Source organism: Perna viridis, chromosome 7 (assembly GCF_037379345.1).
Source record: "Perna viridis isolate PV_CMFRI_1.1 ecotype Kerala chromosome 7, ASM3737934v1, whole genome shotgun sequence".
In the NCBI taxonomy this organism is placed as follows: Eukaryota; Metazoa; Mollusca; class Bivalvia; order Mytilida; family Mytilidae; genus Perna; species Perna viridis.
Genome location: NC_142451.1, coordinates 11,060,015 through 11,084,592, shown reverse-complemented (window position 1 = coordinate 11,084,592; position 24,578 = coordinate 11,060,015). Strand labels below are relative to the sequence as shown.

General features: G+C 31.1%; 1 protein-coding gene across 2 annotated transcripts; it reads left to right on the top strand.

Moving 5' to 3' along the window:
- Nucleotides 1-3,772: 3,772 nt before the first annotated feature.
- LOC148611306 (protein lifeguard 1-like) lies at nucleotides 3,773-23,784 on the top strand. Of its 2 annotated transcripts, none has more exons than XM_088591736.1 (11): nucleotides 3,773-3,851; nucleotides 5,786-5,873; nucleotides 6,298-6,376; nucleotides 8,975-9,028; nucleotides 10,214-10,304; nucleotides 10,644-10,681; nucleotides 11,850-11,895; nucleotides 16,119-16,160; nucleotides 16,587-16,676; nucleotides 17,286-17,333; nucleotides 18,145-23,784. In XM_088591736.1, the coding sequence occupies exons 2-11, from the start codon at nucleotides 5,792-5,794 to the stop codon at nucleotides 18,295-18,297; spliced, it is 723 nt and encodes a 240-aa protein (XP_088447862.1). In that variant the 5' UTR covers nucleotides 3,773-3,851; nucleotides 5,786-5,791; the 3' UTR covers nucleotides 18,298-23,784. The 2 variants fall into 2 exon arrangements, with proteins under 2 accessions (XP_088447862.1, XP_088447863.1); XM_088591737.1 differs by having other exon boundaries at nucleotides 3,786-3,856.
- The last annotated feature ends 794 nt before the right edge of the window (nucleotides 23,785-24,578 follow it).

The window sequence follows — 24,578 nt, the reverse complement described above, 5'->3', positions numbered from 1 at the left end:
TCTATTTGAGACCTATAGATCCATGGATCTAACAAATAATGCATACTATATCTAATAAAAATGTACAAATAAAATAACGGGTGTCGAATTTATTCTTAGAAATAACATTGCACCTATAAATATATGAAGGCTTAGTGGCAATACTACATTTACCTACATACCTACAAAAAAAAAAACCTACTGGACTATTTCTTATTAAGGGAAAATTTAGTTAACAAGATACATTCTATAGAAAATATTTCTGAGGGCACATTAAGTCTGACTTCAGATCACTTATCGGTGTGGCTGCAGCTACATCTACCACTGGTTATAAATATCCTCGGTGTTGCATGTAACAATATGACATTGACGTCTTAGAATTAAGAAAGCAACTGTTCACAGCCTGGCATACAGGGTACAACGAGCTTACAGGCGACGCGTTTGATCCGTTGTCGATGTCAATGCAGAATACATATAGACTCTTTTAACGATAATTGACAGACAACTTTCTTTCATGTATATAACTGTTACTTTACCAACGTCCAGTTTTAATTCATGGACAAAACCTTACTGGAAAATAAACGTGAACGCATAGCAATCAGCAACAATTAGCGCGTAAAAATTACACGGTCAATACTTAATTACCGCGAAATTGACGAAGCAGCCGAGAGCGAAATCAGACTATTTTGGGAACTATTATCACGCCAAAGAAAGCGGAAAAGTAACTGTGTTCCCGAAATTAATTTTCAAGACAAAATAAACAAGACACCAGAAAACATCTCAAATGCATTTGCTGATCTATCAAGGTGTCTTCACTCCGGACGCTAATCAGAAATTCGATGAAGCATTCAGATGCAATATGTCCCATTTTGTAAAACACACCCTCGATGCATGTGCATTGGATGAGGGCACACTCTTAAGAGAGAAAATAAAACTTACTGAACTCGATCTGTTATACTCGAAAAACTGAAACTTTGAAAAGCACCGGGTCATGAAAAGCTACAAAACGAGAAAGTGATATACTGCAAAACTGAGTCATGTGAAGCCATTGTTCGACTTTTCAACGCATGCCGGTACCGTCCACTTGGAAACAAGGTTTAGTCTTTCCATTGTATAAAGAAAACGCAAAAAGTAAAAAAAGGCTTCTGAAAAATCATCGTCCGATGTCACTACTGCCTGTTCTTTACAAGCTATTCGAATGTGTATCTAAGAACCATATCTGAAAAGTCCTTGAAGACTACCCTTTTCCAAATGAACAACAATTTTTTTTAAATAATTGCAACTACATATTAACTGCTTTTTTAATTACCAAGAAACTATTTATTACTTTATGAAGCTGAGTAGCAAAGACTATATACATTCCTTGATAGTTTACTTGCGTTCGACACTGTTTGGCATTATGGTTTATTCTACAAACTTTTTTCAGCTTGAAAATGTTATATTCATAATCTCACAGTGTCAAATGACCATTTATCACTACTGTTTAAGATAGGTTGAGGAGTTAGACAAGATGGTGTGCTATCTACTCTACTTTATTTAGACTGATTACAACTGCAAATATTCCCATTGTTTTTACCGGTAATCTAGCGTCTGCGGACGATCTAGTGTGCATCGGAACATAACCACACAGACTACAAGTCCTTCTGAATTGTGCTTATAATTATTTGCTGAAATGGTAATGACAATAATAGCTTTAAACTTGGACTTCGAAGTATCTGTATAGTAAAAGAAACAAAACATCTTGGAATACATCGTTCTAAATTAAGTCACGTCACCTAGTTCCAGTGTCCAGCAAACCTGCAGAAAAGGTCTTAACGCCTATTTTTACTATTGTTGGTTAACAATTAGTGACTTAAAACATCTTATAAAAACATCATCCCAAGTCAGGGTTTTGGGTCCACCTTAATAATTTCGATAATAATTCGATCAACGGTTTAAAAAAAAAGATTTTGCTGTTTTTTTTTTTCGATTAACGGTTCTGATAGGAAATCCATTTATCACAAATCCAGATCTAAAATTCCCTTTGCCTGTTAAAAGAACGAAAACATCAGCTGCAAAAGGTTGTTAAAAAACGCGTCCACCACACTGGACAAATATGTTGTCGATAAAAAATTCCAACAATTTGAAAACGCCTTCTTCAGCATATTTGGAAGATGATTTGGAATATATAACAAAGTATGAGGAACTACACATTTGTATCTAGGTGTACCGTCTTTTTTTGGAGTAACAACGATCTTGTATAATGTTTTTCAGTCGGGATTTTAACTGAGTGTGGGGAATAGAAGTATAAAGATTTGAAAAATCATAGGTTTAAATGCTGCTATTTATACTCTGATGATAATATGAATTAAGGGTTTCCAGAAGATCTTTCGAAATTTTCAGGATTCACATTGAATTGATACCACTACGGGAGTTACAAGTGTTGTGGTAGGACTGGAGACCCTCTTTGACAGTTGTGAGTATTGAAGTTAAAAGTTACGAAAGATTTGGTGGTACATTTTGCAGATCCAGCTATATAGCGTTATTTGTATGGATTCTTGTGGAGTTTAGGGATCCAGTACATAGACGGTAAATCACAATCATTGTCTGGTAGAGAGACCAAAAGAGGGCAGCGCACATTTATGGTTTTCTACTATCTACTCTTTGGAGAGCGTAGTGGCAGTATAGGTCTTACCACTTTTATTACGTTTACCTCTGATTATAAACATTGGCTGTAATACGTTTTGCAAACCAAAAATTGTTTTGGGCTTTGTCTGCTGGTACGACAACATATTTGTCATCTATAGTAGACACTGTTTTTGCTATACATCGGGTTATTTTTTGAAAACTGATGTACTCATGTAGCATTGACACTCATTGACTTACGTAAAGGGCGTGGCAAGGCTCATGCACGGAATGTCGACTGCCTACCCGTTTCGATATATATTTTGTTCCTTTGGGAAAACTTGCTTATGGTAGAGTCTTGATGGATTGGTGGTGTTTTCTTACTATGTCTGGCAATGTTTTTGTTTTGTGTCCGTGGCCCGTCAGACAATGTGTGCTTTCGAGGCTAGCCTGGTAAATAAAGATACTTTAATTTCTACACTTTATTTGTCCAAACATACACAGTGATCCAAATATATTTTTCCTGTAATATTACATACGTTTTTTAAAAATTCAATTAATAAGAATTTTACTATTATCGTTTTCACTTTAAATGCAACATTCAAGCTATAAACTTTACTTTAATCATTATAATTATAAAATTCAGAAATCAAATATCAAATATAAATTATTTACGTACCTAATTACGTAAATAAAGATATTGAGTTTTACGCTTTATTTGTCTAAACATACTCAGTGATACTGCGGCTGGGTAGAGCTCCCTTAAAAGCACAGTATCAAGGAAATTTTATATACTTTATCAGATATCGCATATATTAAATAAGATATCTTTCAACTGAACATTATATGAGATATCTTGTAAAATTTACCTAAATTTTATAAAATATCTTTGAATCGGAATAAATACGGCGTGCCATAAAGCGCACCACTGTTTTAACCTGTAAAGAGGTCATTTACATGCTTAAGACACAGGCGTTATTTGGAGCAGATGGTTAATTCCGACCAGACCCCTTTTTTCTCGAGAATCTTTATTTTTTTCTGATCCATAAGTCTGTCAGTTTCATTGAAATTATAACAAAGGAAATATATTGCGCCACAATCTAATAACCCACCCCGATCCGGAGTTTGGTACGATCTAATTCAAGTCCGAATTGATCCCTGAAGTTATTTGTTCTTAATTACCGTTTCACTCCCCAAGAAGATATATACCAAAATTTTCCTCTTCGCCGATTGCATATTTGTACAATTTCACCTGTCAAAGCAATTGGGTGTGGTAAATTACTCTTTTGAAAATTAATCATTAATGTCCTAGTAATAATTTACTTAATCAAGCACATTCGTGAATCATAAAGTGTTATGACTATATTTGAAGACCTTGATTGAACTTAAATTGAAAATGATGAAAATGAAAGTAAAACGCTTCGGAATAGACGATATTATAAATAAAAATACAGGAATAATGGAATGTGTTCATGTTTGATTTGTCACATATTCATATTTCAGTCATTACACCCTTTTATTGTTGGACAAAATGTTATGCTAAAAAATTTATACACGTCCGCAACAAAATATATACATATTTGGCCTTAAATATTTTAATTTTGGTTAGTAACTAGAATGTAATTAAAAGTAACAATGAAAAAATAGAGTGACTTAAAGAACTAAGTAGTGAAGTCCAACTTCAGGACGAAAAATTGCTACTGCTTTCATTGTTGAAGACAAGTGAAAGCCAGGTGCTGGATATGCTTACAGGCCAAGAAGGAATATTGCTGAATTGTATTTTTAGCTCATTAACTGATTAATAGACTAAAATTTGATATAATTTTTTTCGTTTCTTATTTCTGGTCAGTCCTAGAACAACATTTCACACATTGTCATGCAAATACATACATGTATATACATTTTATAATTATGTTAGTCTTCTGATTATCCCTATTTTTTGGTTGCCTTTTACAATGTATATTGTATATTTTGTATATGTACTTCTGTGAGTAATTCTAGTCATTGCCTTTGTTTTGTTCATTGATCAGATGTATCTTTATTTACAAAAAATATATTTTCTTTGGCCATAAAATGGAATTCACTTTTTCAAAACCCGAATTTACTGTTCTGTTTCTTTTTTACCATACATGTATGTTTACTTCTAATTTCTTTTTTTTTGTGGCTTAGTAAAATCACATATGATATATTGACTTTTCCTAAGGTCAAAATGCAGAATAGAGAATGATAACAAGTACTCCAAATTAAACTACCCATTTCTATTTGAAATAATTCTTCAAAATTCCCCCAAAATATTGTGTTAAACCCCTAGTTTTGAACCTTTATTGCTTAGATTTTAACATAAACTGTCCCCAAGTTGCCACACAATTACTGAAATTATCTTGGTCAACCTAGATACAGTCCATGGACTGATCTGCACAACTATTTGACAAATCAATGACAGACTGGTGACCAGTGACTTATCTGATCGAAGTTTTGTTTTGTAAAATGAAGGGTGATTGGTTTAAGTACATTTCAGAATTTTTATTGGAACAACTCCAATATAAATTTAATACCATATTAAATGTTTTTATTTTAGCTTAAAATATTAATTTGACATTGTTTTTTTTTTCATTACAAAAAACTTATGCAAGATTAAAATGATTAAGTTCATGGTTAAATTTTTATCATTCTGTAAATATGTGTGAAAATGGGAAATTGAAACAAACAATGCTGTAAAATATATCAACCAATCAGCAGTCATTGGAGTACTGGTAAATGGTAGCTATCACTGGTTTAAGGGATTGGCATGACAGATCATAACTGATCAGAAACTGATCGGTGACCGATGACAGATTGCAATTATAGTTGCATGGATTGGTTCAGGTGCTGTACACATACATGTACAACTGTATTTGTAAAATTTTCGGAACTTTAATAATTCAATTTAAAGAAGTTGACCTAGGTTGAGGGACACAACTCTTAAAAGTCATTGGAACGTTTGTATTCAGCATTTTACATCAATCTTATGTAAGCATCTAATTAACTAGGATTGATTTTGTTCTGTTTCAAATGAAAGCTTGATAAGCTTTGATATAATTGAATATGATACAAACATATCACTGATTTCAAGAATTATGTCCCTTGTCCTAGGTCTATCTCCTTAAAGAATAAATGTGTATGAAGTAAAGCAAATAATGTTTGTTTCACTTTTTGTCTTCAGATATTCATGATGTATCAGGATGCAGAAACAGGTTACTCTGATGATGCTTTCAATGAAAGTTCTTTTGGGGAGAAGGCTGTGCGAATGGGTAGATATGTTTCCTTTTCATACATCCCTCAATGACAGGTCATATTACACAAATGTCCTTCCATCATATTGTAAACATCTGGCACCATAACTTGAGAACACCTTGTTCAGTATGTGCCATACTTAACACAATTGTTTGTTATAATTGACTAATTGTCTGTATATTTTTGAAGATAAATTTAAAAAAAGGCACAGCTTTTTATAAAACGAAATAATTAAAAATCACACTGATGAATTCTTACTATTACTGAGCCCTTAATTGGTCAGATAAACTTGTCTTCCTTGTATTCCTTCGTATTTCTTTAAATCATAAAAAGTGAAATAATCTGTGCTGAGTATTGACAGTTTGTAGTGCTGCTTTTGATATTTCAATATTTTTAACAGTTTTAATTTCATATTTAATTCAGCTTTCTGTTTTGTTCCAGGCTTTGTTCGAAAGGTGTATGGAATATTACTGTGTCAGATAGCTGTAACCATGGCAATAATGGCCATTTTTATGTTTGTGTAGGTATTATTATCACAAAGTACAAAGCAAGCATAAAAAAGATGAATTAGAAAATCTCTAATTTATCCAGTATTAATAATATGGAAAAGAACAGTCTTCAAAAGAAGCAACCAGCCAGAAAACAGAACATACATGTAGGAAATGAACCTAGGGACATTTGATTTGGGGATCATAGATAGATAGATCCCCACACAGTCTAAGTGTTTTAGGATCATCCAGGGCAACTGCAATTCTGGTGGCAAAAAGTTATATATTTTATTTTCCATTATCCTTTCTCTTGAATTTCTGAAAGAAATTGGTAAGTTTCCGAAAGCAAACATTTATCTTGTGGGAGTTTAAAGGTTTAATTTGGAGCTTTATAATTTATCTAAAAACACTTCATTCAGAATGCTTAAAGTGAAAAAAAAGGCCACAACTCCTGAAGGTTAATACAGTCCTGTAGAAGAATTATTATTCATGGGTACCAATGCATTGTAATGGCTTATGTGGCTGAATCAAACCATGAATTCAATTCCTATACAAAATGTTGAATTTCACTCAAAACTGTGGAAGTCCAATAACATTCATGAGTTCAAGGATCAACAAAATAACTGAATTTTCACAAACCACAAAAATATACCTACATATTAAAGTACCTTCACAATTTAGAACCACAGTAAAAACTGGTCAATGACCAACAATTTTGTATTGAAATGATTAGGACTAGTGGTTTTGTTAGTGTCATCTGAAAATAGTAAGTATGAGCAATAAACAAATGAATGAACAGGAGGATCAAAACATGTTATGACTTTAGCGAAAGTCTTATTATTATAACCTTACTTGTGATAAGGATGTTTCTCCTTCTTTCCATTCATAATTTGCATCATCAACTCCTCTTAGACCACCTTATCAATTTTTATGAAACTTTCAGGGAATGTTATTCCATTGTGTACCTAATATTTTTATTTTTTTATCTGAATGATTTTTGGTTTCCATTAGACTAGCATGGACTTTCTAATTAAATTCAATGAGGTACCCATTCTTTATCTGAACAATGTTTTAGCTAGGATGTGATAATTTAGGGGTACTTTAGTGTGCTTTGAGATAGACTTACTGCACCCAATCTCAGGTTTATCAATTGTTTTTTACATAACTAGTATACATGTAGTAAGCATATGACACATAAAGGAAAAAGAACATTTTTATACTTCACCACATGAAGTGGTGAGGTACTATGTGGTACCCTCAGAAAAGTCCATCTGTCTGTCTGTCTGTCCTCCCCCAACAATTTCCAGATGATAACGTGAGGATGGATTAATGATTTTTTTTAAATTGCACAGTTGTTTAGTACCATGGAACACTCATCACTTTTGATTTTCATCTAAATCAGAAGTGTAGTTTTCGAGTTCTGAAGATTTAGCCATCCCCTTTTTTCACCATTATGTCATTATGTGGCAGGGTATGCCCTACATGTATCTTTTCACTGTCATGGGATTTAATTTATTTGAGCTATAATCACAGGCTTTGAAACTAAAGATTTGTAAAAATGATCTGTATGTACTGGATATTAAACTGCAGGTACATGTACATTTCACCTGTTTTATTTTTAGATATGTTTATTGATATACATTTGTAAATATCCTTTCTCGTGTTCAACTGTAATTGATGGCTATAATTTTACACAGCATAATATGAGTGAAATGGGTTTGATGTGAAGAATAGGTATAATTTGAAAGTTAAAAAATAGATATTTTTTTTGCATAATTTGCTGTTCTTTTTCATGCACAGTTTAAAAGAATTATTTCTATGGACATAAAGTTTCTTTTGTCTGATATATCTTCTTGAAAATGTATTTTTGAAACAACAGCAATTTTATACCAGCCCAAAAATTTGGTGTTGTATAATGCTATGACGCTGTTGTCTGTGTTGTCATCATCCTTAGACAAAGGAGCCAAAATAAGCATTTCATAGAATTTAACCATATACATGTAACTCCCGTAAAAGCATAGGTTTGTCTATGACATTTTTTCACAATCAGGGGTCAGTAGGGGGGGCAGAAACAAGCATTTTCCTTATGTCTAGACAATAACCTGACTATTAGTGAATGGATCTCTATGAAATTGTATTACAAGGTGCCATGTCACCAAATGAAGGCTGGGATTTATGTTGAGGGTTAAGACTGGAACCTTTTTGGAATTAGGGGATTGATTTTAGGGGTTGTGACTTGAGCTAAGTAAGAATAAGGGGCCATACAGTGGCCAAAAACAAGTTTTTTTTTCTAATTTTTGAATAATGACTTCAGTTAAAGGGAATATATCACTTTGAAATTGTACTAAAAGTTGTCATACCCTCAAACGAAGGTTTGGATTGATTTTGGAGGTTTTGACTGGAACCATTTAGGAGAAGGGGCCAAGCATAGACCACTTCAGTTCATGTCAAATTCTTATCCTGTGTCAAATATCCAATTTTAATCTAAATTCTAAGCTGTATTAAGTTTTAATGTGGTGTCCATACTTGCCCCAACCATTCAGGGTTCGACCTCATACGGTTGTATCAAGCTGGCCCCGAGAAGCATTTTTTATTCCTTTATTTTTTGTGTTATTTTTGTATGTTTTCAGACCACCAGTAAGAGAATACTCAGAAAGGAATCCTTGGATGTGGATTGTAGCATTGTGAGTATTTATTTATAGAAATAAATCAGAATTAAATCATACAAATGATAGTTTAAGGATGTAGACCTAGGGTAAGGGACATAACTCTTTAAATCAGTGATATGTTTGTATCATATTCAATTTCACCACAGCCTTTCAAGCTTTCATTTGAAACAAAATGAAATCAGTCCAAGTCACTTTGATGCTTACATGAGATTGATGTAAACTGTGTCACCTACCCTAGGTCTACCTCCTAAAACCATATTTTATTCAACATAAAATGAAATGTATACTGATTGTGATAGACCTAAACAAAATCCCAATTAAAGGTTTTGAGGGTCTTTTTTTACTCACATTTTCTACATCTCTATTACTTTTTTAGATTTTAAATTTTTTTTATACAATCAAGTGCTATTTATTCCAATATTAAATACTGTAATGATGATGGATCATAAGAAATTTGTATATAGCTTAGTAAAACATGTTTAAACTGAACTCTGAATTACCTGAAAACCTGTTTTAATGTTCCTTGAACTTTTTAAACCCAAAACCTGTCTAAAGCATTCCTTTTATTTCAATTTTAATGTTCCTTGAACTTTGTTAAACCCAAAACCTGTCTAAAGCTGTCCTTTTATTTCAATTTTAATGTTTCTTGAACTTTGTTAAACCCAAAACCTGTTTAAAGCAGTCCTTTTATTTCAATTTTTATGTTCCTTGAACTTTGTTAAACCCAAAAACCTGTCTAAATGTAACAAATTTTAATGTTCAAAAGTAGTTCAGTTTAGTCAGGTTTCATTGTAAGGTCAAGTAAACTTGGTAGGTTCTCATTCAACCTTCATAAAAAATTTGGGGTGAGTGGGAAGATTTTAATTTTTATATCTTACCAGAAATTTTGCTAGCCTAATTTCAGCTGTTTGAAGTATAGATATGTTCAAAATCGATAGCCACATCAGTTTCAGAGAAGAAACATTGTTTCAGTCACCAAGAAATGAAAGATTTGATTTGGATGTTAAAATATCTCAATACTAGAAACTGATGCAAAAAAAAATCCTTCTTTTGAAATTGCTGCACTATTTTCATTTTTTTAGGGGATGAGAATATACTAATTAACTTTATTTGGCCTAATACATAGTTCCTACCAATTAAGGATGAACAAAATACTTTTGAAATTAAGTTAACTAAGGATATTATGTAATTTTATTTCAGTGTACTGACTTTTGTCATAATAATTGTGTTGGCTTGTTGTGAGGGAGTTCGAAGGACATTCCCTCAGAATATGATCTTCTTAGGCATATTTGTAAGTATGATTGGAAAAATATTATTAAACAATATGAGCAATATATAGCTGATTTTTTAATGCTAAATTGTAAACCAATTTTTTTTTGTACAAAATTTTAGATTTGTAGGTTCTCAGTTCAATTCCACAGCTGTTAAAATTTCTTGAATATTAAACATAAGTGTAAAATTTTCCACATTAAGAGTTTAAGGTACATGTATGTACTGATGGTTATACTCATTTTTCTTTCTATCCATCTGTCCATCCATGGGTTAATTGCACTTTTGGTTGGTTAATATCATTTATATCATTACTATATGTTTGTAAGTTTGTGGTATTTAATTTTATCATACATTTCAGACACTGTGTGAAGCCTTCCTGTTGGGAACTGTTGCAGCGTATGTGTACTTCTGATTCCTACATAAATTTTTATAGATGTACCTACTAACAAAATGTTAAAATATCATTACTCTAAACAATTTTAAATTACATTTAATAATACAATAAAACTTATGGTATAAGAAACTGTTAAGTAGCACTCCAGCTAAGGATCATGCAAAATGTGATTCATGGGTAAAAAGCCTACATATTTTTATTTTTGATATTTTGTTTGAAATGTCATAGTAAACAGAAATAAACATGTGGTTTTTCATATAACCTGTGTTCTTAGGAGATAAAAATTATATAGAATGCACTGTAGATTTCAAAATCTGTAAATGGCGCTTAAATACAATAGAATCTACTGGATTTTCAATGTCGATTATCTCCTAAGAGCAGGCAGATTTGAATGAATAATTACACATTTCACAGTACAGTCCCATAAAACAACTTAATTACAAAAATAAAAATATGTAGCCTTTTTTAGGGTGTATCACATTTTTCAGATTTTGCATGATTCTTTCAAAGACAGTTACTTAGATATTCAGTCAACCAAAAAAATGCAAAATATTTTGTTAATCTATTGCTTAAATTGTCACTATAGTCATATATGTGTGTCAAGTTTTAGTAGTAGTGATTTTTTAGGTCAGGTCATACCTACATATATGAATATGTAGTAAATGCTTACTAGACTAATATATATGTATGTGATACGAAAATGTTTATAGACTACGGGCTCACAAGCAGAATTCTGTGTAGGAAGACATTTTTTCATAGGGGCATTTTTAAATACTATCTATCATTACAAAACAACACATGTTACTGTGAAAGTATTTTAATTCGTGGATACCAATTTTCGTGGATCAAGTTAGAAGCATAAGTTCGTGGATTCTTGAATTTGTGGTTTTTAAGTTTTCAGTATAAACATCAATGGGAATCTGCTATTCGTTGGGAACCAAATTTTGTGATTTGACCTACCCACGAAAACCACGAAGATTGGTACCCCACAAACAATATTTCTTTCACAGTATTTGCTAAAATGTTTTTTTCCAAAAATTCATGATATATCCGAAAATGGACATTTAACTGTTAATGGTTTAGTAAATAAACTTCATATTTTATGAACATGTACTGATCCTATCGTTCTTGTATTAGTAATTAAACAATTGTTCTATTGTTATATTTTAGACACTACAGAGCTGATGATGTCATGATTGCTGTTGGAATAACAGCTGTAAGTAATAACAAATAAATGCCATATGAATATGTGTGAATTTAATCATAGCATTAATACACCTTTTTTTTGATAGAGTAATTTATAGAGAAGTCCATAGCAAAGAGTGAATAAATGTAATATGAAGAAGAGTGCCAATGAATGCCAAGATTATAAAGTGTGCTGAACTTGATAAGGGCAATAGTTAATTCTCGAATATCATCTATTATTACATAATTTAATATGACCATTTTTACTGTTAGAAAAGCTGTCAATTTTTTTTTTATGGGATTCAAAATTTTTCTGTCACCCTGCCAATACACAAAGTCATGAACTTTAAACCACACCCCTTTTAACTGGACTACTTTTGTAAATGAAATAATTATGTCAAGTTGCATGTGCATTGGAATAAATTAATATAAATTTATCATGGTTTTTTGCCAAAGTATTAAATTTTTAAGAAATACAACTAATATCTGAATACATTATCGTGTATATAGAGCAGTGTTTATTAAATGTTCCCTAAGTAAAAATTAACCAATTATTCACCCTGAAATAAATTCAATAATTTCAAGAAAATGTCACAACATGAGTATAAATCTTCAATCTCAAAACTGAAAATTTATGTTGAATATAGCACTAAATTATGGCAAAAATATATATAATAAAAAGGATAATCAAGTGGTTATTTGTGATTAACCAAAATATAATTACTCTTGCCATGAACACTTATAAAGATTTAACTTCGTGTGTGGAACAAGATCTGCTCACTCATTAAATCTAGGTATTCTATGGTATTTATGATCATATTTTGATAATTCAGTTTTTCTAATTCATATTTTATTATTCACTGGAAAAGAGGAACATGGTGCTTTCACAAAAATTCAAATAATAAAGTTATAGACAACTACACTCAAGCTATCTCAGGTTGCGGTATCTTTAAATGTGTCAACTTGTTACGCCACCTCCATGGTGAAACTAGTCGACACATAAAAAGATACCTGTTGTTGTCTATAAATTTATTCATGTTGATTATGCAAAGACAATCACCGTATACTGCTAGGTATCTACTTTAGCCATCCAACCAAACGTCTACTATAGATAGGTGTTGGTTCACTTTCATATCCTCTAGGATAAATACAAAAAACACCAATATTGCAAATTTCAGTGTGCTGTAAAAAAAAATGACTGTAACTAGTGTAAACCAACTTACTGGAATCCTCTGGTTTTAGGATATCAATGCAAGTTTGCTTCAATTTAATCTCACGACTTACCAGTACATTTTGATAAAGGGATTTATTAGTGACAGTAAATTTTTGTGATTTCCTTATTTCTAGCAAAATGAGCAAAAATGAATTGCACAAGAAAATTGGCAGTCATTAGGAGGAGTTTTTTATTTTGCAACCCTATTTTAAATACAGATATATGTTTAAAACCTCAGAATAAACCTGTACACACCTTCTTGATAGTAACCTTGATGAACCATACAGTAGATCGTAGCTTTGTGTAGAGGCTTGTAGACAAATCTCTCTGATCAGCTAATTCCTTAATTAATTTTGGATTTTTATGTGGGTCTTAATCAGTAGACAAAGAGGTTAGTTAGTAGATAATAGAGGTTTTCATTTCATTAAAACTACTAGTAGCTCTTTATTTTTGAAGAATAATGCTGTGTTATTAAATCTACTTTTCAAAACACTGACTACCTTGAACATTCAATATAGGATAAAATTAGTATAATGTGTTTTGTACATGTTTTTAAGTCGCCAAAATTATTAGCAACTTCTTGCACTCATAATTTTAGTACTCTATATTCGCATATGATTTACGTAATTATATATTAATACTCCACGTTATGCTGCAGATCTGTGCCGTGTTTACCACTATAGCATCATAGATCAAGCTTCATACGAGAGAAAAAAGTACCTCGTATATGTCATACACATGTGTTCTATGTGTGATTCTTGCTTGTATGGGAATGGGAAGTTTACATGAAATGATTGGTTGGCATTGAACATTACCCAGTTTTTGATTCAGGCACAGAGGCTTGTTACAAGACTATATAGGTCATATACATATTCATTAGCAGGTCCCCGATATCTATGAATATTCATTGCTAGTTGTTTAATCTAGTTCCTTATCTGGTTCCCTGGTCAATATCATAAGCGACCCTAAGATCGCTACAGCTTACCTCTTTTAAAAAATATCATACACATGTCTATGTGTGTTTTTTTGCTTGTATGAGAACAGGAAGTTTACATTAAAAGATAAAATGATTGGTTAGCATTGAATATATGTAATATTACCCAGTTTCAGATTCAAACACAGTGGCTTGTTATAATTGACTATATATAGGTCATACATATTATCAAGACCCGAATATGTGTATCTATATATGTTTAGCCATTGCTAGTTGTTTAATCTGGTTCTGGGTAATTAAAGACTTTCGGGTCATCATAGTTAAGAAAGAGTACACAATCATAGCAAGGGAACCAAGATTTTAGCGGAAGTCACCTGATTGCATTTGTGCCATTTCGGATGTTGAAAGTAAGCAAAATTTGATGACAGAGAATATTTGACAATTAGCGACTTTGAAGACTTCAGTCTTTGATTTTTATTTTCTACAGGTCATTACTTGTCCAGAAATATTGTACAGGTAATTACTTGTAATATGGGACCTTATAACCTGTACTGTCTGGATTGTGCTAGTAATTACATGTACAATTTTCTCACTGAACAATAACTTGTATAAGGACAGAAATTTAGATTTACTTGCTTGAATTTTTCCTTTTCCTTTTTTCCACTGAAAAGACAAAGCACACATATCATATCTGCAAGTGATGTTAGATATTAATACATCTGTATGAAATACTAGCTGTGTCATGAGTTGAAAGAAGACAATACTAAAAATATAAATTAGCAATTCACACTATTCTTGGAATTCTTGGAACATGAAAAAGGTGTGCTTGTAAGATATTTCTTTCAGTGTGATATTCATTTACATGTGAAATTCCTCCCATCCATCAATTAAGTTAGATGGAAAAAATATCCTTTGATACATCTATCAGTATGAAATCTGCTACAAGACCGTCTTACCTATTAAAGAACAAGAGAATTAGATACCAGCACACATTGAACTTTGATAATCTGGTGTTTTGCGTATGGACTGAATGAGACCCTAAACTCTGAATATTTGTTAGTTTCTATCATGTAGACTTGTATTCTGCTAGGCCAAAAATAGCAGATTCTCGTGTAAACTTTTATGGTTTAATGTTTTCTTATGATATGAGACAAATTGAACTCCTTCATTGTCATGAGTCCATAAAATGACCATCCTTTATTTAACCATCTGTGGTCGCTTTTTCTATAGATCCTTTATTATTCGTTCATCCTATTAGAAGAGAAGAAAAGTAAAATTTAAGCCAGGAACTCTGAATTACTGCCTTTGTACAAGTTATTGCTATTTTTTGCTGAGAAAATTTGACATCTAATTACTTTTACAATCCATATTGTGCAAGTTATCATACAAGTAATTGCTTTTACAATTTTTTCATACAAGTACACATAATAACTTGTACAAAACTAGAAAAAAACTGTGTGATATCTTGTCTCCACTCCACAGAAACCATATAGGAAACCCAATAAATGATTTAAGGCATTCAGATAGAAAAACAAAATAAGAGGTGCACAATGGCATCATGTGATACAAACATTTTGGAAAGTTTCATCAAATTCCATTTGGCACTTTCGGAGGAGTTGTGGATTAGATGATGGTCCCTCTTTGTTGACGGCACTTTCAGAGGAGTTGTGGATTAGATGATGGTCCCTCTTTGTTGACTAAGGACAAAGTTCATGCCTTGTATCAGGAAACCACAAATGTCATTCAAAAACAAAATCAGAGGTGCACAATTCCATTTTGTTATAAAGAATCTTTGAAGATTTTATCAAATTCCATTGACTAGTTTCAGAGGAGTTGCAGGTTAGAACTGGAAATGAATGAATGAAGGGACAAAAGGGGGGTTTAATGATAGCATGTAAACAACATATATGTGCCTGTGTGAAACTTGGTCTGATTGAATCCTTACACACTCAACCCTCATAAATAATCCATTACTGAACATTAATATTATATGGTAATGTCAGGTTTTTATAACATATATTTTTTTTCTATTTCCAATTTTGCCTTTTTTCTCTCTAAAACAGGACCAAACATGTTTCATGGAATAGTAATCCTATTGTGTTTTCAGGTAGTTGTGTTGGGACTGACCATCTTTGCTTTTCAAACAAAAGTGAGTAACCTCTATAGAAACGAGCGAAAACCTGAATTGTCAGTAAAAATTACAGAAAAAGTTATGCTGTATATATAGATCCAGCATTTTAATTACTAGGATAGGGAGGGATTCTGGAAATTAGTTCATTTTTTGTACTTTGTGTTTTATATGAAAGAAATAATCTTGGTGTACCCTGCAGCTTATTTCAAAGTCTTTAGTTAAGTAATGCTTCAATATGCTTTGAATTTTTACAAAGAAATTTCGAAAGTATGTAACTATAGCCATAAAGGTGTATAAAATAAAAGAAAATTCTGAGTAGAAGTTTGTTTTTGGTAATACCATTCACTCTATGTTAACTAGCTCTAAATAACATAGTCAAAAGTATAAATTTGAAATGATACCTTCATTACAAGTATTGTAAATATTAAGGTTTATATATTACAGTGGGACTTTACCATGATGGGAGGGATACTTTTTGTTTTCCTCATTGTCCTATTCTGCTTTGGCTTGTTGTGTGCTATCATACAGAACAGGGTAAGTCTGACTATTAATAGTAAAGGATTAATCAACTGTGAAGTGGTTTAAGGAGGTAGACCTAGGGTAAGGAACACAACTCTTTACAAATCATTGAAACATTTGTATTCACCATTTTACATCAATCTTATGCAGGCATCAAAGTATCTTAGATTGATTTCATTCTGTTCAAATGAATGTTTGAAAGGCTTTGGTGAAATTGAATATGATACAAACATATCTCTGATTTCAGGAGTTATGTCCCTTACCTTTAGTCTACCTTTATTTGATAATTGTCTTCATTCTGTGTACATTAAGGATAAGTAGTTGAGATCCATCAATTTTCAATGTCCTAGCAATTTTTTAACCCCCTTTTAATAGTTGATGCTTACCAAATGTGTAGTTTTAATTGCCTACAGCAAGTTGATATATTAAAAAGGGGGTGTTCAACAATCATACTGAACAATATCCCTGATATTCAACCATAACTGGACTACCTCTTTTTGTTATGACTAAATAATATATGGCTCTATTGAAGGCATATTGCTTTAACTTCTTCCTGTTTGATGAAACTTTATGTTATATGGTGTGCATTATAAAATGAAGAAATTAGATTTGTTTTTATTATAGTACCTCAGCTTGGTGTATGCCTCCATTGGTGCCCTGATCTTTAGTGCAGTAAGTATGTCATTATGTGTAAATAAGGGTTATACACTGAAAGGTCATTGCTTTAGTTACTACAGGCTTCAAGCACATCAGGGAAATATGAGAAAGCTGTGAATTAGAAATCATTGCCCCTGGCTAGGATATAACTTGGCTAAACTATGGGTAATATTCTAGATTTGAAGCACTTCTTTTGTTTTGTAGACATTTTGTCCCTTTTAGTTTTGTTTCATATGATGGATTGGGTCACTTGTAATTTAAGGTTTATGAGATAAGTCATTTAGACAAGTAAAATAACAAATTTGATTGTGTTTACTTGCAACTATATTTTGCCTGTGTTGAGACTAAAAATAAATTGTAGCAGTCCTTGGAAAAACTGGGTAAAAATTTGTTATCTTCTATGTCACAAAATGAATTTGAACCCAGTTACTAAGTAAACAAATCAGAAAATGATAGTTCATTGTCAACTGATACCTACAAATACTCTACAATAATCTTTCCAGTCAGCACAGGACAAATTGAGTTCTATGCTACAATGTATAATTATGTACATCATTGTAAAAAATTGGGTAGTTTCTAGTAAAATATTTTGAAAAACTTAACATTGCCGGTATGTACATTAATATATATTTCTTGAGTATAGTAAAACAGGACAAGCAAGAAAATTTCTGTTACATGTATATGGTACATGTATATATGTTACATAGGCTTCACTGCATATTCTTTATATTGTTCATCTTTTAATCCACTTAAACAAAAGAGAGTTGAAGGACTTGTTTAGTTCTTTTTTAACTAGATTATTGTATACAATCCTAATTTATTTCAGTACATTGTGTTTGACACACAGCTGATGTTGGGAGGGAAGCACAAGTATTCCTTATCACCAGAGGAGTACATCTTTGCTGCTCTCAATCTCTACCTAGATATTGTCAACCTTTTTCTCTTCATTCTATCCATTGTTGGTGGCAGTAGGGATTAGATAATGTCTGTATGTCAGTTAGCTGGGTGGTGGATACATTACATCCATGGTGTAAGGTTGCAGGGACTGTTCTTGGTTCCTTAGCAGTGCACTGGATTAATTGGCTGTTGTAAACTGTTGTATCAATGGGGAAAATGTTATCAATTTATATTGCATATTCAGTGTTATGTATAAATGTTAACTATCATTGGTCAGTTCATTTTAAGTTTAATTTTTTGTTTATCTATAGATTTTCATTCAATATGGGCAACTTCATGAACTTGTAGTGGAACTGTGTGAACTGCAGTATTATTACCTGATTATTTCCAGTTTCTCAAGTTTCAGTCTCAATAGTTCTCCCACACTGCTATCATAGGTTCTAATCCCAAGTAGAGAAATAAAAAACCAAAAGGCAGATTTATTATTTTTTAATATTACACTTAAACTATAATTACTAATATTTTAGTATAAGAATTTATAAGAATAAGGCAAGGGTGATTTTCAGTGAATCACTGTTTTTATGTTAACTACTGGGTTTTCAGAAATAGCAGTTCTTTAGGCCATTCAGTTTAATTCTTTTAAGCTTATACTTTTATCCCTATATTGATATAATAAGACCAAGAAGCTGTTTCATGATTCCATCACTGATAATCTGTTATCATACATGACTATCAATCGTAAAGATAATGATGTAAAAACATATCTAGTCAATATACTATTTTTGCAGTAGGATAAACATTCACACATGTGTCACACATGTACCTATATAAACTGTAACAGGTGTTTTACATGTATATTACACATGGGAAGCCTGCATGATACATTTGTACTCATGTGTTAACCTGTGTGTGACAAACATATGAAATACATACATCATGCATGTGCACAGGCATTTTTGCCAGGGTATACTAATCCTGAATTTTCAGTATTTGCAATGGTTTCTGTGGTTTTCTATCATTATGATTATATCCTAAATTATTATTATTAGACACCTGACAATTTATGCTTCATTTTACTGAAATGTAGCCAGGCATTAAATGATGCCAAGTCAGACCTTAATATCTTGTTAGTCTTTTTTATTGTTATAACCAACAAGATACACCAGGATTCTGTCAGAAGATATTAGACAATAATGATGCAATTTAACCACTTGCTGAAATTGTAAGAGAAACTGGTATAAGGAGTTAAAAGTCTCAAGGTTATTACAAGAGAACACATATACTTTTTTAAAAATTTATTCTCATGTAAATGTTTTAAGTAAATTGGTTTGCACATTAAATCTATCAAAAGAAATTTGTACACAATGTATTGATTTTTTATTGTCCTGCTAAATCAAATGTTATTACAATTACTCTCAGTGTTCTACAGCTATTAAATTTATTTTTTCAACATTTATGTGAGAGTAAATTAAAACATGATGATTGTTCAAATCAAAGCCTTCTATCAACCTTTTTTATGGTCCACCACAAGTGGTTTTGGCATACAGTTTTATCTGTGTTTGTCATTCCATCATTCTGGGACAATCAGTTTTATTCTTTTATTCTAAATACCTTGAGATATTGAACAGATTTTTTTAATGCAGGTGTACATTGTTACAGATAGAAACTGAATTTTGTTGGTTGATTTTTTTTATGGAGTAATCCCCCTTGATCTAAAAAAAAATGCTAGTCAGTGTTTGTTTTTCAGACTTTTTTTCTAAATGCCTTGAAATATTGAACTGATGTTTTGTATGCAGGTTTATACATGTATTGACAAGTTACAATCGGAGGTTGAATTCTTTTTGGGTTTGTTGATTTTTGATGGTGTAATGCCCCATGAACTTAGAAAATTGTACTGCAGGTGGGGGGATTTGTGTTGTGCTGACACATCTAGTTTTCAATATGGGAATAATAATGCATTCGTTGTTGTAGCCTCTTCACATATTAAAGACAAGTTTTCAAAATGTTCTGTTCATAAAAGCATATTTTTGATGTAAAAATCCTCCCACAAATCTTATATGGTTATCAAGTAGAATCTAAATTTTTCATTGATTTTTGTGGGAGACTCCCCCAATGTAGGAGGGTTAGCAGGTATGGATTACCAGATCAACATTTTTGTGTTGGTGATGTGATACTGTATGATAATAATTTTTTTAAACACGTAATCACTTGTAATATTTGCAATACATTTTTTTTTTTTTTTTTTTTTAAATTTCAACAGAGGAAATTTATCACATCTTTTCAAGAAGAAAAAGTGATTGATTTTTTTTGTCATGTAATATACTAGAATCAGATTTATTAGCTTTTCAAATATTTTTTCTTATTTTTTTTGTGATTTTAATGTCAGCAAAGAATAAATGAATCTCACATAAATGTTTTATATAAAGTAGGTTTTCAAGTTAAAGGTACAATTTAAAAACTTGTAACTATTTTTCTTTTTCCTATTTTTTTAGGAAGGGTTTGTGGTTCAGAGGTTTTATTTTGATAAAATTTTCCAAATTTAGAAGTGCTGAAACAATTTTAAGCCCCTTCTTAACATTTTTTGCTTCCAGTTAGGGGATGTAGGTCATCGTACCCCACAAATGCAGCCTGGGTTTGGGCCTATTTTCAGTAATGACATCTTATTTCTTTTCTGAGAGTCTCAATTATTTTGTCAGCAGTTGAAATAAGCTTGCATCATAGGTAGTTATAAAGTTGGTTTTTAGAAATTTAAGTATTTGAAACTTAAGTGTTTGTCGTAACATGTAAAAGTCTTGTTTTAACATTTCTTTACCACAAGAGCTAGATGAAGTAGTCAAAAGAGGCACAAATTAAAAAAAGATTGATATTAAACTTTTAAAATTTAGACGTGCTATTTGGGATTCTTTGATTTCATTATTTTTCTTTTTGGTTTACATATCCTGTTTTCTTTGGAATAAACAGTTCTACTAAATTTTGTAATTTAAAAGCATAATACCCAGTAGCGTTTCTTTCATTTTATGTAACTTTATATTAAAAGGTCATAGAACAACTGAATAATTCAAATATATCATAATTATGTATTTCTTGTACTATCCCACAGAAAGTTTCAATGCCTTGTTTTTTGGAGTTTGTGTTACAGTGTATATTGTCCATTGTTCAGTTTTCAATTTTAATCATTTATCATGGTTATTAGAAATTCAAAAATATTGCAGTGATTTTATTGTTCTTAAAGATTGTGTCTTAAAATCATAGTGATTAAGTTTGCATGATGGACTTTCGAAATTGTAGATGTGGGTGGAAATACAATATTAACTGAAATAATGAAACCACAACTATTGACACAAACAATTATTTCTGACTTTACATAATCTAATTAAATTTAGACCTATCAGTTGTTCCATCTAGTCACTGCATGTAGGATCTAACAACACTCCATTCTACTTTCTGTTCTGATTACCTTTCTGTTTCACCTGTCATGATTTTGAAAGTGGTTATCAAAGGGAAAAAAATTCTGAAATGGTCATCTGAACAGAAAATTGAATGAAGTTTTGTTAGATCCTACATACAATGACCGTATGGAACTCTTGATAGGTCTAATTTTAATTATATTCGACTTTACTGTATATGATTAGACACCTGGGCCATATATGTATATTAGTCATTACAGGAAAATTTACTCTTTTTTCCTCAACATGATTTATCATGCTACAATCAATAAAGTTTTAGTGTGTGTAATTTTAAAGGATTTTGTTCATTAAGGTTTACCGTGAAAGTACTTTATATTGTAAATACCAATTTTCTTGGATTAGGAAACAAACACAAGTTTGTGGATTCTTGAATTCGTAGTTTTGATGCTTTTAGCACTCACATCAATGGAAATTTCCTTTTCGTTGGGAACCAAATTTCATGGCTTGGCCTACCCAAGAAAACCACGAAAAATTATACCTCACAGACAATAGTACTTGCACAGTACATTGATTACAGTTAAACAAAACAAAAATTATTCTGGTGGTCAAAATGAAAAGAAGGTTATTCGTGCTTCATTTATTAACATCCTATAAAATACTGACATACATCTGTACGACCATCAAATACAAGTTCATATTTTATTAATAGCTCTCATTTCTTCTAAGGAAAATTATACTTTAGAAATATGAAAATTGAAGCACTGGGTTAATTGTACTTTGGTTAGGAAAATACCTCCATGCTTTGCAATATTTAATGATAATATTTTAATGCAATTAAAAACAGAAAATTGAAGCACTGGGTTAATTGTACTTTGGTTAGGAAAATACCTCCATGCTTTGCAATATTTAATGATAATATTTTAATGCAATTAAAAACAGTACTACAGAGAGTGTTGTAATGAAATTCTTTGAAATATTATATACGATTATGATATAATACAGAAATCTATTACAACCTGTAGTATGCAATTTGAAGTGGGTCCAGATACCAGTGCAATTTTTAAAGCTGATTTAATGGGAACTTCATGGCATTTGGTAATATTGTTATTCAATAAAAATGGTTGCAGTATGATATTCTACACAAGGCAACATTACCAAATTATGTAATTGAATTAAATCGTTATTAAATTAGTCATATTCCATATGTTTTCATTATAATTTTTTTTTCAAGGATACCTCCACTGTATGTTATATAATATTAATTCAATCTTGATTCCTTGATTAATCTTACATATTGTTAGGGTTTTATTTTAGGAAAAATCAAATAACAAATTTCAAATGTTTTTTTTATTTGTTTTTGAAAAAAAAAAAAATAATAAAAACACACATATCTGATTACACTTATTAAATATACTTTGTTAAACATTCCAAAATTATTTCTTGCATTTTATTATTGCAGTTTTTGATAACAGAATTAGTATTTATTGTTACAGTTAAATAATTATGTGTTACTGGAAGATAAGGGAACGTTTAGTATGCTGCATTTATATTTGATATTTATTCACTGATACATTAATCAGCTATATTGATGTATTTTTTACAGTTGTTTTCTTAACTTCCTAAAATAAATTGAATAAAACTGACAAGAACTATCCGATATACTAAACAGTTTTTACTAAAGTGTTTTTTTTAAAGACTATTAGTAGGATAGTATTAAAACTAGATAGTTTCAAACGAAAAAATGTCATGTATTATACAATGAACTCCAATGCAAAGCCTTGGTTGTTCAGGAATAGAAATTTATTAAGTAAAATTTACAATTAGGCCTCTGAATTACACATAAATAGTTTTGTACCGTTATACGTTATATTCTTTTGATTACATATTTTATTTAAAAAAACTGCACACTGAAGTGATTTTATCACAGTTATTTGACAATGAACTGGGCAATGGGCTTGCATTTTTTTTTTAATAAATTGCAATTTCTCATATGGTTAGCCAGTATAGATTGTATATTAAAAAAAAAACAGAATTTAAACATAATTGTAATTGTCTTTGAATTTTTTTTTTATGATATATAGTTTTTGTTATAAATGTGCATTATGTGAAATACTTGCTGTATAATTTCGTATTGTGATTAAAATTGTTTACTGTAAATACTGCTTTAGTGTTGATGTGCTGTACATGTGTTACAAGGAGTAACCTCTCATCAGCATCATTAGAATCAAATGTATAGGAAGATCTAAATCCAAACTTAATTGTATACAAAAAGTACTCAAAACCAAAACTATTAAAATGGGAGTCACTGATGAATATTTTTGCAACCCCCATTTGCAGTAATAGCATTCCTAGCTTACTATTGTGACGAAAGCTCACAAGAAACTTATGTGGAGTGTTATTTGATTTGCAGGTTTAAAACGGAGCATTTTGATCATCATTCAGTGTTCTAGATTGTTCTTTTTTATTTGATAATGCACAAATTTACCATTTTTAATTTACAATTTCAACATCAAAATTTTGAATATGACAACAATTTTCATTCCAGTTTCTTGACGATCATGTACGATTTACGTTTTACTATCCATCATTTTGTATTACATCGTGTATAGTACACAATTAACCATGTAACATTTCTCATTGACTATTTTACAATCTTAAATTTTTATGGTTTAGGCATTTGCTAATTCTTTTTACCACTTTTATATGTGTATAGATATAAAATAATTTCAATGTTGTATGAGCCCCACTCAACAGAGATCGTTGAAATATTCATATTTCTTTGAAATGATAATTAAATATATATAATGATATACAAAACATATAAAAATGAAATAAAAAATAGGAGATGAAGTATGATTGCCAATGAGGCAGTCATTCTCTGAAGTAACGATCAATTGAACTCCTATAGGTCACCACATCGTCTTCAGTGATGGGCAAAACTTAAATATGGTTTGAA

Coding starts and splice junctions, on each gene's coding strand:
- LOC148611306 (XM_088591736.1), top strand. CDS start 5,792: ATGATGTATCAGGATGCAGAAACAGGTTACTCTGATGATGCTTTCAAT. Junction 10,305..10,643: donor TGATCTTCTTAGGCATATTT/GTAAGTATGATT, acceptor CATACATTTCAG/ACACTGTGTGAAGCCTTCCT. Junction 17,334..18,144: donor GTGCCCTGATCTTTAGTGCA/GTAAGTATGTCA, acceptor AATTTATTTCAG/TACATTGTGTTTGACACACA.